The following is a 13,212-nucleotide window of genomic DNA, read 5'->3' on the forward strand; positions in this document are numbered from 1 at the left end:
ACCTGGGATTTCCCTCTGGGCAGTTTATTTATGTATTATATGATTACAATTATATATTATAATGTAGATGTTATGTATTATTAAATAAATATGAAAGTAAATGTTTCGAGGATTTCCTTCAGGCCGGTTTATTTATCCTCTCTGTTGTCTGTATCCGTTTTCCTACAGAATGCAATCTGCCCTATATATTTTTCGTTTCTATTTCTGTGCTAAGTCTTGACTTTTTGTTCACCTTTTCTGGCTGGTGGATTTTTTAAGAGTTGATCTGTTTTCAAGGCACTGCACTACTAAAAAAAAAATACCCCGAAAGTTTGTGTGTGTTTGTTGAGGGTGGGAAATGGAAGGAAAGAAACGGCAACAAGACAGATGCATTCCATCAGAGCAGCAATGAGCGCATCACTAGGAGTCCTGAAGGGCCAAGTATATCCTGGACAGGTTCTGCCTGGTGCTTGCTAAGAACTGGCACTGCTTTGATGACAGAGAGGATCAATCAATGAGTCATCTCCAAAAGTTGTGGGTACTCCAACACAGGAGGGTTTGTAGGAAGAGATTGGGCAACCATTTGCCTGAAAAGGTTTTCTGGGTTGGACAAGAAGACGTGCAAGGTCCCTTCCAACTCTGTTGTTTTGTTATTCTAAGAGCCTGGTTCAAATAGCAATATTTGCTCAGCAGTAACACAGAAGTCATTTGTCAGTGCTGCATTCTGATTATGTGTGTGTATTTGAGTGTCCCAAACTAGCTTTGTTTTACCCCATCCTTATACAATGAAGAGTTTCAGGCAACAAAACCTGAAATAATTTATTGAACAAAGGGAGTAAACACTTTTAACTACACTTTAGAATATACACTTTTAACTACACTTTAGAATATAGACAAAGATAGCACAGAAGCGTTGCTTGAGCAGGGTCCGTAAGATTGTCTGGGACACTACACATCCTTTTCACGACCTGTTTTCCTTGTTACCTTCTGGGAGGAGGCTTTATGGTATATGCAGCAGAACATCCAGATTCAGCCATAGTTTCATTCCATATAGCGTTAACCTTGTGAACTCTCAAGCTTATATATTTAAGATGGACAGTATTTAATATTTGTTATGTATATGTAAGGGTGTGGGTCTATACATATGTGTATATAGTATGGTTGGGTGTGTTTCATGTATGTGTTCCACTTTGAGAGCGGGCAACTAAATTTCATTTTTAATGTGTGCCGTTGTGCCCGCAGTAAAAAAATGACAATAAAGGTTATCTTATCTCTCTTATCTTAGGTACCAATAAAAAAGGATAGATTAGTAGCTATATTAAGAATAGAAATGTGTGAGGTGAAAGTTCATTCTCTGAGCTTGTGGGCGGGTTTCTGAATGTTTTGTTACCAGGCTAGGTAACATTTTCAGCAGAGTTTAGGGCAAGGGTCCCCAACCCCTGGTCTGTGGACAGGCACCAAGCCATGAGTCCGTGCAAACAAGCAAAGCCCCATCGGTGGGATGCAGGCAATACATGAAACTATGCGGTCTCTGGTCCGCAGAAAAACCTCTTTCCACAGAACCAGTCCCTGGTACTCAAAAGGTTGGCAACCTCTGGTTTACGGGATGTCAGTGTTCTTCTGTTTATAAGGGCTTCAGGTGTCGGTGTGTCAAGTGAGGGTCTTGTGATGGGACAGGTGTGAGTCATCAGTGACAGGCTTGTGATGGTTTTTGTGATGGGGAAGGTTACCTCAGGTCAGGGTCATTGGGAGGTGAATTGCTGGGGGGGAAGAGGGTCTTGCGTGGGTTGGTTGAGGGTCAGTGCTGTGTCTGGTTGGCTGTGCGGTTCTTTTGGATTCTGAAGAGTTTGTAAGCTGGTTGCAGGTCGATGTGTGTCCATTGACGGAATCGTTTGTGGAGTGTCAGGCTTCGATGAACTCATGAGCGTGGCAGGTGTTAGCATAGCCGATGATTTTAGTGTTGCTCCAATTGAACTGGTGTTGTTTGCTGTCAGTGTAGGAATGTGTCTAAGGAAAAGAATAGAGAGCTAAAGATGGACTCTTAACAGCATTCAGCTTCATTCTATCCTCCTCAGATAGCAATATGGACCTTCAGTCTTGCAAATCCCAGAGGACTCCTCTTCAATCTCTAACCAGAATTGACCCCGCTTATCCAGAGAAAATTAGCCTGTAGCCAGAAGTTAATTGAACTCATGTTTAATGTAACTTGACTTGCTGTAGGACCCCATTCTAGAGGATCTGTCTATCCAGAATGTTACACATTCAGCTCTAGAGAATTCCTCCTTTCACTTCAAGAAAAATTCGTCTGATCTTTCTACATCAGACATAATCATTCATTCATTCATTCATCAAATTTATATGCCACTTATCTTGCAGTTTAAGGCAACTCTTTACCTCCCAATCTCAGGCTTGCTTCTCAGTGTAAATCTAAAGAGCCAGAGCTACTTACTTTCTAAATACTTACTTTCTCAGCCTATTACTAAGCACGTCTTGGTGTAGCCCATGGGAAAACCCAGCTGGGAAACATGTTCTAGTTCAGGAAATTGTGGAATCCCTCAAAAATTGAGTGAGTAATCGGGGAAGACACTGCATGGAGGAAAGGAGCAGACAAAGCGATGGGAAGAAAATATGAATCAGCTGCCAAACATCTGAATTTTGATCACACATTCACGGGGATACTGCAAAGGTTGTAGTTATAAGTCACATTTTTCTGTGCCGTTGTAACTTTGAACAGTCACTAAATGAACTGTTGTAAGTCGAGCACTACGTGTAGTTTTTCTCCTGTGTGGATGCTTGAGGAAGCAAAGCTACCATTGCTATCTGTGCTTGGGAAAAACAGTTGCAGCCAGGCAGAAATGCTTCTCATCCCTCTTCCCCAGGGCTCAGCACACCTCAAGAAATTTGAGATCAGCTCATGCAATCATTCATTCACTCACTCACTCATTTACTCACAGTTTACTTAAAGGATCCATGCTGGCATTCCAGTTGCCTGACTAATTGAGCCACAAATGTGTGCAAATCCAAAAGTAACCTCCCCCCAACAAGGCCCTTAGTTTACAGAAACAAAATCTAAGAAAGAGCAAAGTTCATTTGTGGGTACGTAAGAGAAAAGGAGATAAGAAAAAAGCAAGAAGACGGGGAAACAGACGGCCATATTTGGTGACTGATAATCAGTACAAGCAAGCAATCCCTCAACTGCTAGCACCACAAACTAGGGCAAGCAGCATCTCCTGGTGGGACTCCTGCCTGGAGCTTGGCTTGGGAGCTCAGCTGGAATGCTCAAAAGGAACATTGCTCAAGAACAGAGCTTGGAGTTGGCCAAGAGAAAAGTAGCAACTGCACTGAGACCATCCCTCAATGTAATAATGTTTGCAAGGAAGCAAAGGTTGCATACCAGTTTATAGACTTTGAAATTTTTGTTTCAGTTAAGGACTCAGTATTAAAGACATATTTCAGTGGCAATCTCAGCTTGCAAGATTCAGAAAGATAGAGTAAAGAGGAATAGGCTGTTTTGGGGGAAGGGATTTGCCACAATGAAACATGGTGTACAGATTTGCTAAAGCTGTGCTGTGTTGTGTCCACTGCTTGGAAATCAGAGAATCCTCAAAGGATCACAATTAAGATCAAACAAAAGATCTTTTAACGTTCTATGCAATAATAACCTTCATTCTCATTTCTGGAATCTTTGATAAGTAATTTGACTGTTCTTAATGAAGCTCACTCCATAGATGTATAAGGTTTCTTCTGTGGGCATATTTTTATGAGATTTATGTTGTCCTTTCCAAGCAAAGCTCTTTCCACACTCCATACATTTATATGGATTTTTCCCAGTTTGGATTGCTTCATGAGTAAATGTCTTGTGATTGTTAAGAACTTTCTTCATACTACATGCATTTATATGGTCTCTCTTCTGTGTGGGTCCTTTTATGAGCATTAAGTTGTCCTGTCCGGGCAAAGTTTTTTCCACACTCTATGCATTTATATGGTTTTTCTCCTTTATGGATTCTTTCATGAGTAATAAGATGACCTTTCTGAGTAAATTGTTTTCCACACTCGGTGCACTTGTATGGTCTCTCCCCAGTGTGGATCCTTTCATGATGAATAAGTTCTGTGCTCCAATGAAAGCTTTTTCCACACTCCAAGCATTTGTATGGTCTTTCCCCTGTGTGGATTCTCTCATGAGAATTAAGTTGTCCTTTCTGAGCAAAGCTCTTTCCACACGCTAAACATTGATATGGTTTCTCCCCTGTATGGATTCTTTCATGATGAGTAAGATGTCCTTTCTGAGTAAATTGCTTTCCACACTCCATGCATTTATATGGTTTCTCCCCAGTGTGGATCCTCTTATGATCAATAAGTTCTGTGTTCCGACAAAAGCTTTTTCCACACTCCATACATTTATATGGTCTTTCCCTCATGTGTATCCTTTGGTGGAAGGTAAGGACAGAATTGTCAATAAAGCTCTTTCCACACTCCATGCATTTATATGGTCTCTCTCCTGTGTGGATCCTTTTATGAGAATTAAGTTTTCCTTTCTGAGTGAAGCTTTTTCCACATTCCAAGCATTTATGCAGTTTATCTGCCGTGTGTATCTTTTGATGTTGAATAAGGTCACTGTTGTCAAAAAACCTCTTTCCACATTCCAGGCATTTATATGGTCTGTCCCCTGTGTGGATTCTTTGATGGGAAATAATATCACTAGTCTCAGTGAATGTCTTTCCACACTCCTTGCAGCTATATGGTTTTTCAGTTGTGTGGATCCGCTGATGGCGAGTCAGATTACAGTTTGTACTGAAGCCCTTTCCACACTCTGTGCATTTATAAGGTTTCTGCCCTGTGTGAATCTTTTCATGACGAGTAAGATGTCCTTTCTGTGTAAAGCTCTTTCCACACTCTATGCATTTATATGGCTTCTCACCTGCGTGGATCCTTTTATGATAAGTAAAAGTGCTACAGTTATTAAAGCTCTTTCCACACTCTATGCATTTATACTGATTCTCTCCAGTGTGCATCCTTTCATGACGAGTAAATGTTCTGATGTGATTAAAGCTTTCCCCACACTCTGTGCATTTATATGGTCTCTCCTCTCTGTGGATCCTTTTGTGGCGACTAAGGTCTCTGCTGTCAATAAAGCCCTTTCCACATTCTATGCAATTATATGGTCTCTCTCCTGTGTGGATCCTCTGATGGCGAGTAAAGTCTCTGTTCTCAATAAAGCTCTTTCCACATTCCAGACATTTATATGGTCTTTCCCCTGTATGAATCCTTTTGTGATGAATAAGCTGTGTATTTCGAGAAAAGCTTTTTCCACACTCCGTGCATTTATACGGTTTCTCCCCTGTGTGGATCCTCTGATGACGATTAAGTGTACTGCTGCTACTGAAGTTTTTTCCACACTTTATACATAGCTTCATGTCTCTGCTCAGACTGAAACTCTTCCCAAATTTTACAAATATATGTGGCCTGTGTTTCCTGTACAGTTTCTTAGGTAAAGAAAGAGAGAAAGAACGACTGATAAATTTTGCATACTGTCTGCAGCCATATTGTTTTCCTTTGGTCTGGCTTCTGCCATATTCACCTAAATGGAATTCATTTTTCTCTCTTTTGCTATGTTTGCCCTTTCTCTTCCCTTTCTGGTCTTGCTGGATGAGGAAACTGTGGATTTCAATAGGAAGATAAGTGGATGACTTCTCCCCATCTTCTGAGTGGCTTTTCTCTAGCGGTTTTGCATCCCATTGATGGTCAAAAATCATTTCTTCTTGAAGGTTTGCTGTTTGCATTGGCATTGACCTCAGCTGTTTCTCATTGTCATTCTCCAGCTTGTCACCTGATTGGGAAAAAGAAAATATAAATTCCACATTAGAATTTAGTAAATGGATTCTTGGCTGAAGGGCTGCAATCCTTCTTGAAAGAGGTGGCAGTGTCACCTTCTCAAAAGCCATCACTCAATCTGATGATTTTGGATTCCTACACACAAGTCTTCAACAGAGGCTCTTAAGAAAAGCATGAGGCTATAGCTACGGAGGACTCGTCATGGAGAACATTATCTAGACTCATTTTATGGAGGTTCAGGTCAGAGCTACACACATTACGTTTGTGAGTGACCTCTAGAGGGATTGGCATATCAGGAGTATGATTCTTGTAATCTTGCTTGACATCTCTGGCTTTTCATAAAATTGAAATTTCTGGACCCTCTCCAAAGTCAGGATGTTGGAAATATTAGTATTTTGCAGTGGTTCTCTTTTCCTAAGGGACAGTTCTGGAGCAGTGGTGAAGGGAGAGGGTGGTGAAGGGGTGATTGGGCCCCAGGTTGCTCGGCTGTGATTTTCCTCAAAGTTTGACATCTCCTTAATTAACATGGACATGAAGCTATTGGTTGAAGTGATCCACCAAATGGGGTTGGGCAAGTCATTCTGACCATGATACTGCTATACAGTTTATTTCTTGAGCCTGGACAGGATAATGTCCAAGCTATTCAGGTTTAGACTGGAAGAGGAACAAATTACTAGAGTATTTACAGGTAGTCTTTGACTTATGACCATACTTGAGCCCAAAATTTTATGTTGCTGAGACATTTGTTAAATGAATTTTGCCCCATTTTATGACCTTTCTTGCCACAGTTGCAAGTGAATCATGCAGTTGTTTTGTTAGTAACATGGTTAGGTGAATCTGGCTTCCCCATTTGCTTGTCAGAAGGTTGCAAAAGGTGATCACATGACTCCAGGGCACTGCAACTGTCATAAATATGAGCCAGTTGCCAAGCATCTAAATTTTGATCACATGACCATAGGGATGCTGCAATGGTTGTAAGTGTGAACAGTCATAAGTCACTTTTTTCAGTGTTGCTATAACTTTGAATGGTCACTAAATGAATGGTTGTAAGTCAAGGAATACTTGTATTATATATTATATAAAATAGAGGAAAACCCACCCGAAGAATAGTGAGAAACATCCCTGTAAATAAGAGAAGCACTGATATTGATACATTTCAGAGAGAGGGAAATGATAGAAGCCTACATATTCCTAAGTAATGAAGTAATAGATCTTGAATTACTGCAAACCTTCTACTATCTTCAAACAGAATTATGACCATTTTTCAGTTAGGACTGTGGCAGCATTCCCGTTGTCATGTAATCAAAATTTATTAACTTGTCACCTCGCTCATATATATGACTACTGCAGTGTCCCAGGGTCATTGTGATTGCCTCTTGCAGCGTTATGACTAGCAAAGTCAATGGGGAAGCCAGAGTCATTTTACAACCAGGTTACTAACTTAATAACCATAGTGATTCATTTAAGAACCATGGCAAGAAAGTTCGTAAAATGATGCAAAACTCACTTAACCAGTCTTGCTCACCAACAGAAATTTTGGGCTCAGTTGGGGTCATACGTTGAGAATTACCTGTAATAGCGAGAAGAAGCATTGGTATCTCTGTGATGACTCACACCTGACCCATCACAAGATCCTCACTTGACACACCCATACCTGAAGCCCTTATAAACAGAAGAACACAGACACTGACATCCCTTAAACTCTGCTGAAGATGTTACTTAACCTAGTAACGAAAGGTTTGGAAACCAACCCACAAGCTCAGAGAACGAAACCTTCACCCTCAAACATTGGTATCTTGAGATTCAGAGGTTGCCATGGGAATAATCTGATACGACAACAAGCTAGTGTGAGCCAGCTCCAAGGGTATGAAAATTCCTTATGTGTCAATTTGATGCAAATAATTCCATTCAGCTGAAAACCCATTTTCCTCACAATATGTAAGCTACTCAAATCTGGATATGGACAGGAACAAACTGGGGCTAAGTCCCTAGAAAATGAAGCAACAAGTATGGAAGCCATCTGATTTCAGAGACACTGTATTTCTCTCTGGATGGATTCTGTTAAGATATTTAAATTTAGAAGCTGGAACAGTGGGGTGAGTCAGAACACTCAGTTACAGCTGATTGGTTGGAGAGTGCTAGCTCTTCTGTGAGGCAATCTGCACTATGATTGGTTGCTATGGGGGCGGAGGGGGAGTTTCCCTTTTTTTCTGTGCTCTGTGATTTACTTCAAGATGCTCCTGTTTGCTTGACTATCTGGTTTGCTGTAAATATCAATATAAAATATATTTATTTATATAAAACTACAAATTCAGTGTCTCTGATTTCATTTGGACACCTGCTGTGCAATTCCCTGACAGGATCACATGCCGCTGCACTGAACTGGATTGGAAATCAGGGCTCCTTTAGGATCCCCTGCTCATTGATAAGCATTTAGCAGCTAACTACTTCTCAAGCCCACCATCCTATTATCATTCATTGATAGACTATTTTCAAATTCTTCTTCTCTATCTTTTCCTCAAAAGGAAAAAAAATAGATGTTTATCATGGTCACTTTTTCAGAACCTGAATCTTTCCTTTTTGATCGTGGTGGTGGGGCGGGGGGGGGGGGGAGAGGCTTCCAAGTGATTGAAGGGTATTCCTTTTATTCCTCCCCCTCCCCAATACATACTATTTTAATTCCCCTTCCTTGAAAGATCCCATAGAGACCCAACTATCCTTACAGGCATACAACCTATTTCCTGCCAGTTAACATGAAAAATCTCTATTTGCTTCCTGGATGCAACAAAGTGGTTTTATTTACAAGACCTAAATGGCAAATCACACCTTTTTTGAGATGTTTTTTTGAATGTCAGCCTAGATATCTGGCCTTGGACAGGAGTCAGGTATTAAGCACACCTGACCCTCAATGGTTTTATTTGAGATTAGGAAAGGTTTGAAGGGAGTACACTAATTCAGGTGGTGATTAGGCAGGAGTCATGATCATCTTAAGCAACTGAGTGCAGGGACCTTCCTTGTTTAAAAAAAGGTAAAGGTTCCCCCGCACATGTGTGCTAGTCATTTCCGACTCTAGGGGCCAGTGCTTATCTCCATTTCAAAGCCGAAGAGCCAGCGCTTGTCCGAGGACGTCTCCGTGGTCATGTGGCCGGCATGACTAGACGCCAAAGGCGCACAGAATGCTGTTACCTTCCCACCGTAGTGGTCCCTATTTTTCTACTTGCATTTTTACGTGCTTTCAAACTGCTAGGTTGGCAGAAGCTGAGACGAGTAACAGGCGCTCACTCTGTTACGTGGCACTCGGGATTCGACCCGCCAAATTGCTGACCTTCTGATCGACAGGCTCAGCGTCCTAACCCACTGAGCCACCGTGTCCCTTCCTTGTTTACCTACCTCTGAAAACACCTTTTCCAATGAATGGGACACAGAGCAGAGGGACCTTACCCAGAGTGGCCATATTCCTGGAAACCTCCAACATGACTTCCCTCCACAAGGACTTCTGGCCAGAATCCAGCAGAGCCCACTCATCCTCTGTGAAGTCCACGGCCACCTCGTCAAAGTTAACAGAGCCCTAGAAAGAGAAAGAACACCTTCCCTAGAAGACAATCCGCTCCTGTGTTTCCTTTCTTACTGCACAAAACAGAAAACAGAGCTTTACAAAAGACCAATTGGACATTTTTCTTTTACAGGACAGGAATGTTTGTAGGTCAACATGGTCTTTAGACCAGCCACCTGTGGTTACTGCTGTAAAGGCACAAAATATGGCTTAGATTAGGGATCTCCAACTCCCGGTCCATGGACCAGCATGCCAGAAACTGGTCTGCGTGAACAAGTGAAGCCCCATCTGCAGGATGCAGGCAGTACATGAAACCATGCCCCGCTCCGGTCCGTGGAAAAAACCCTCTCCATTGAACCGGTCCCTGATGCCCAAAAGGTTGGGGACCTCTGGGTTAGATGTATTTGAGTTGTAGGATGACAACACTGCCCACCCCGCTTGGGGAGCTTCCCACAGCCCTGGAATGGCTCAGCAAGGAGGTTTTGGGGAATAGCATCCCCTGGGTGCACCTGCCTGGTTCAGCAAATTTCAAATTCCTTTCAAAACAGGACGAACCCACTACAAACTTCTTTCCTGGCCTGTTTCAAAATTTTGGAAATAAGCTGGGGAAACCCAAGTCATCTGACCAGCACTCTTACTGTTACAGCCATTTAGTGTTTACTTAGGACAGGGGTAGGCAACCTTGGCTCTTTTATGACTCATGGACTTCAACTCCCAGAATTCCTGAGCCAGCCATGCTGGGAGTTGAAGTTCACGAGTCATAAAAGAGCCAAGGTTGTCTACCCCTGACTTAGGAGGTTTTACAGGGGAAATCTGTCCTTCAGGTGATTAGTTTTTCAGTGGATATGCTGGCATATTTCTAAAGCCGTTCTTTTCCAATTCCTAATTTTTAACTGGTTTTCACATTCTTTTGAAACATACTATGTATTAAATTCTTTCCACAAATCAATTACATTTTGTAATACGAGCCTCTCATCTTGTGAACTGTCCTTTGCTTACACATGCAAAACAAGGTTCAACTGCACAGACTTAACATTTGGTTATAAAAGTAGCTCAAGAATGGAAAGAGCTTGAACTTGATTGCTTTCAGAAGAAACCCACATTTGCCTGGCAAGGTGGCCTGAATTGGTTCCTCCTGAAATGAAGCTGTTGAGAAGGACCGGATTGTTCTCCTCTTTCCTGGAGTTTTGCTGAGATGTCTCTTGCGAATGGCTCCTGTACCTGAAAGAACAGCCTAGTTTATGATCCACTTTCATAAAGACTATTAATTACCATGTTAGTTTGCTTCCCTTACCTTTTGACTCTCCACTTTTTTTTAATCCCATTTATATCCCGCCCTTCTCCGAAGACTCAGGGCGGCTTACAATTTAAAGCACAAATCAATGTGCTTAGCAGTAGCCTTCATTCTGTGTATATGCCTGCTTATTAGGGCTTTCGCCCCCCCCCCCCAGCGTCATTTTTACAAAGTCAGCTTATTGCCCCCAACAATCTGGGTCCTCATTTTACCTACCTCGGAAGGATGGAAGGCTGAGTCAACCTTGAGCCTGGTGCGATGGAACCTGCACTAATTGCAGGCAGCTGGTGTTACTTAAGGAGGCATTAGCCCACTGCTCCACTTGCATTTCTCCAACTCACAAGTGAGAGAACTGATTTGAAAATGGCTGCTATATTTGAGAAAATGACTGCCATTTTTGTGAAATGTTTCACTGACTCTCTTTATTTCCTCTTTTCATTCTAATCAGCAGTTGCTTTTTTATCTTCTCCTCTAGCTATCCCTTTCCTCCTTTCTGGATGTATGTATGCCAGGTCTAGCTCTTCCTTTGGGAATATTTTCTGTTAGATTTAGGAACCATTGGGAGTTGAGAAGGAATGAGATGAATTTCCCCTTCCTTTTGTTTAGTTTTGCTATGATAGGGAGGAGACCTCCAGCCTGGCAGTTCGTGGATACACTTAGGGATCAAAGCCAAGACCACATTAACAAAGTCTTGCAAACTTGGAAGTATTTCTCCCCTCCTGTTCTTTCACTCTCAGGTAAACTGAAACATCCCCCCATCCCGCCTGTTTATTTACGTGAGGGGTCCAAGTTAGACATGATGGTTGTCCATACTGTGGCATTTCCCTCTTCCAATGCCATTTCCACAGACCATTACACCATCCCAGTATGCATCTTCTACACTAGAGTGTAGACCTTGGCGACTTTAAGATTCGTGGACTTCAACTCCCAAATTCCCCAGCCAGCCATACAGACAGAAACACACACACACACACACACACACACACAAACTCCAGATGTCTCTTCTCAGTGGCTATTTTTAAAGCAGAGAAACAGAAATTCAAAAGAAGGTTCACAATGTTGTAGCGAGGCTGAAGAGTTTGAATACTATCAGTTTAAACCGGAAAACTGCCTCAATAAAATCCTTCATTAGGGAAAAGAAGAGGGGCAGAGCAGAGAAGGGATTCCAGCCATCTCCCCAAAACTCTGAAGCCTCTTTCATCCTTTGAGGATGGCCGGTGGTGGTGGTGGGGCACTGAAAGAGGCTTGAATTTCTCTTTCCTCCCATGGCATTATCACCCAGAGGAAAACGAAGCATTTGCCTCCAGAACAAGTCAGTCCTCAAAGGACGAAGAGTTCCAAGAAGTGGAGACGTCTTCTTAAGGTCTCTCGTTTCTTACAGAGGCTGCTAAATAAAACACCATCCCTTGCATCCCTCGGGGTCAACTCGTCTCACCTGCCGGCCTTCTCCGGGGGGCTCCCGGGGGGCGGAGGAGGGCGGCGGGCAGAGCAGGAACCCTTCGGCCAGGGCCACCGCTTGGGCGCAGCTCTCCGCCCCGCACTCCCGCAGCCAGCCCGCCAGCTCCGCGGGCAGCAGGGCCAGCAGCTGCTCCAGCACCACCCGGTCCACCATCTCGGCTTTGCCGCTCCGCTCAGGCCGCAGCCACCCGCGGCACAGCCGGTGCAGGCGGCTGCAGAGCGCCCGGGGCCCCTCGACCTCCCGGGGACGGCAGTTGCGGAAGCACCGGCGCTCGGCCTCGGAGTTGCGGGGCTCCTCGGGGAGGCCGCTCGGGCCGCCGCCGCCGCCTCCTCTGCCCGCCTGAAAAGCCGCTGCTGCTCCCTCCCCCGGAGACCCCGGCGCTTCCATCCGGCCTCCCGCTTCGGCGAAGCCCGAACGGGGGAAGCTCCCTCCCAGGCCGCCCTGGGCCACAGCTGTCGCCATTCTTCCCCGGAGACTGTCCGGATGAGTCTATTCGGGTCCCCTTTCCAACGTTCCGCTTTCAAAGAGCGCAAAATCCTCTCCGGATCCAGCAGGGGAGAAGAAGCCAAAGGGGGATCCGAAGAGGAGAGAGCCGCCGAAGCCGAAGCGACGCTCGTTCCTGCTGCCTCCCCGCCATCAGCAGGCCCGTCGACGGTCGCAGATCGAGGACCAAAAGCCACAGCCGAGGCGCCTTTTCCTGCTCCCTCCAGTCCGCTCCCCCACCCCCCACCAGCACACACCCTCTCCTCTTTCTGCTTGGTTCCAGGAAGGGAGGGGGGAGCTCCGCTTTCCCCGCCCCCTCTGCCTCCCAGAGAGGTGATACGTCGTACGCGTCTACGCGAGAGCTTCCCTCTGCCAGTCAAAGCCTCCCCTCGGCACAGCTGGGATTGAGGTCTTCTGCGCGTGCTCCGCTCCGTTGTGATGCCGGAAAACCCATCGAAGGGAGAGCGGGTGTGCGGTGCTCTCCCTCTCTCTCTCCCGCGTTTGGTTTTCTTGGCAGGCGTTTCATTAGCGAAGCTTGATAACATCATCAGTGCTAGTTAAGAAGTGGGGTTTCTTCTCCGTCTATATTCTACTGCAGGGGTCTTCAACCTC

The 13,212-nt window shown here is 44.3% G+C and overlaps 1 protein-coding gene across 2 annotated transcripts; it reads right to left on the bottom strand.

Moving 5' to 3' along the window:
- Positions 1–794: 794 nt before the first annotated feature.
- LOC308661156 (zinc finger protein 213-like) lies at positions 795–12,830 on the bottom strand. 2 transcript variants are annotated; one of them, XM_081315965.1, is made up of 5 exons: positions 12,094–12,830; positions 10,466–10,585; positions 9,202–9,379; positions 5,558–5,806; positions 795–1,986 (listed from the first exon to the last, which is right to left on the bottom strand). In XM_081315965.1, exons 1-5 carry the CDS (start codon positions 12,577–12,579, stop codon positions 1,970–1,972), a joined length of 1,050 nt encoding a protein of 349 aa, XP_081172091.1. In that variant the 5' UTR covers positions 12,580–12,830; the 3' UTR covers positions 795–1,969. The 2 variants fall into 2 exon arrangements, with proteins under 2 accessions (XP_081172091.1, XP_081172090.1); XM_081315964.1 differs by having other exon boundaries at positions 795–5,806; positions 9,253–9,379.
- Between the last annotated feature and the right edge of the window lie 382 nt (positions 12,831–13,212).

This window comes from Vipera berus (assembly GCF_964194415.1).
Source record: "Vipera berus genome assembly, chromosome: 2".
NCBI classification, from domain to species: domain Eukaryota; kingdom Metazoa; phylum Chordata; class Lepidosauria; order Squamata; family Viperidae; genus Vipera; species Vipera berus.

Coding starts and splice junctions, on each gene's coding strand:
- LOC308661156 (XM_081315964.1), bottom strand. CDS start 12,579: ATGGCGACAGCTGTGGCCCAGGGCGGCCTGGGAGGGAGCTTCCCCCGT. Junction 9,380..10,465: donor GGCCACCTTGCCAGGCAAAT/GTGGGTTTCTTC, acceptor TTCTCTTTCTAG/GGCTCTGTTAACTTTGACGA. Junction 5,807..9,252: donor CAGGAATATGGCCACTCTGG/GTAAGGTCCCTC, acceptor TTTCCCAATCAG/GTGACAAGCTGGAGAATGAC.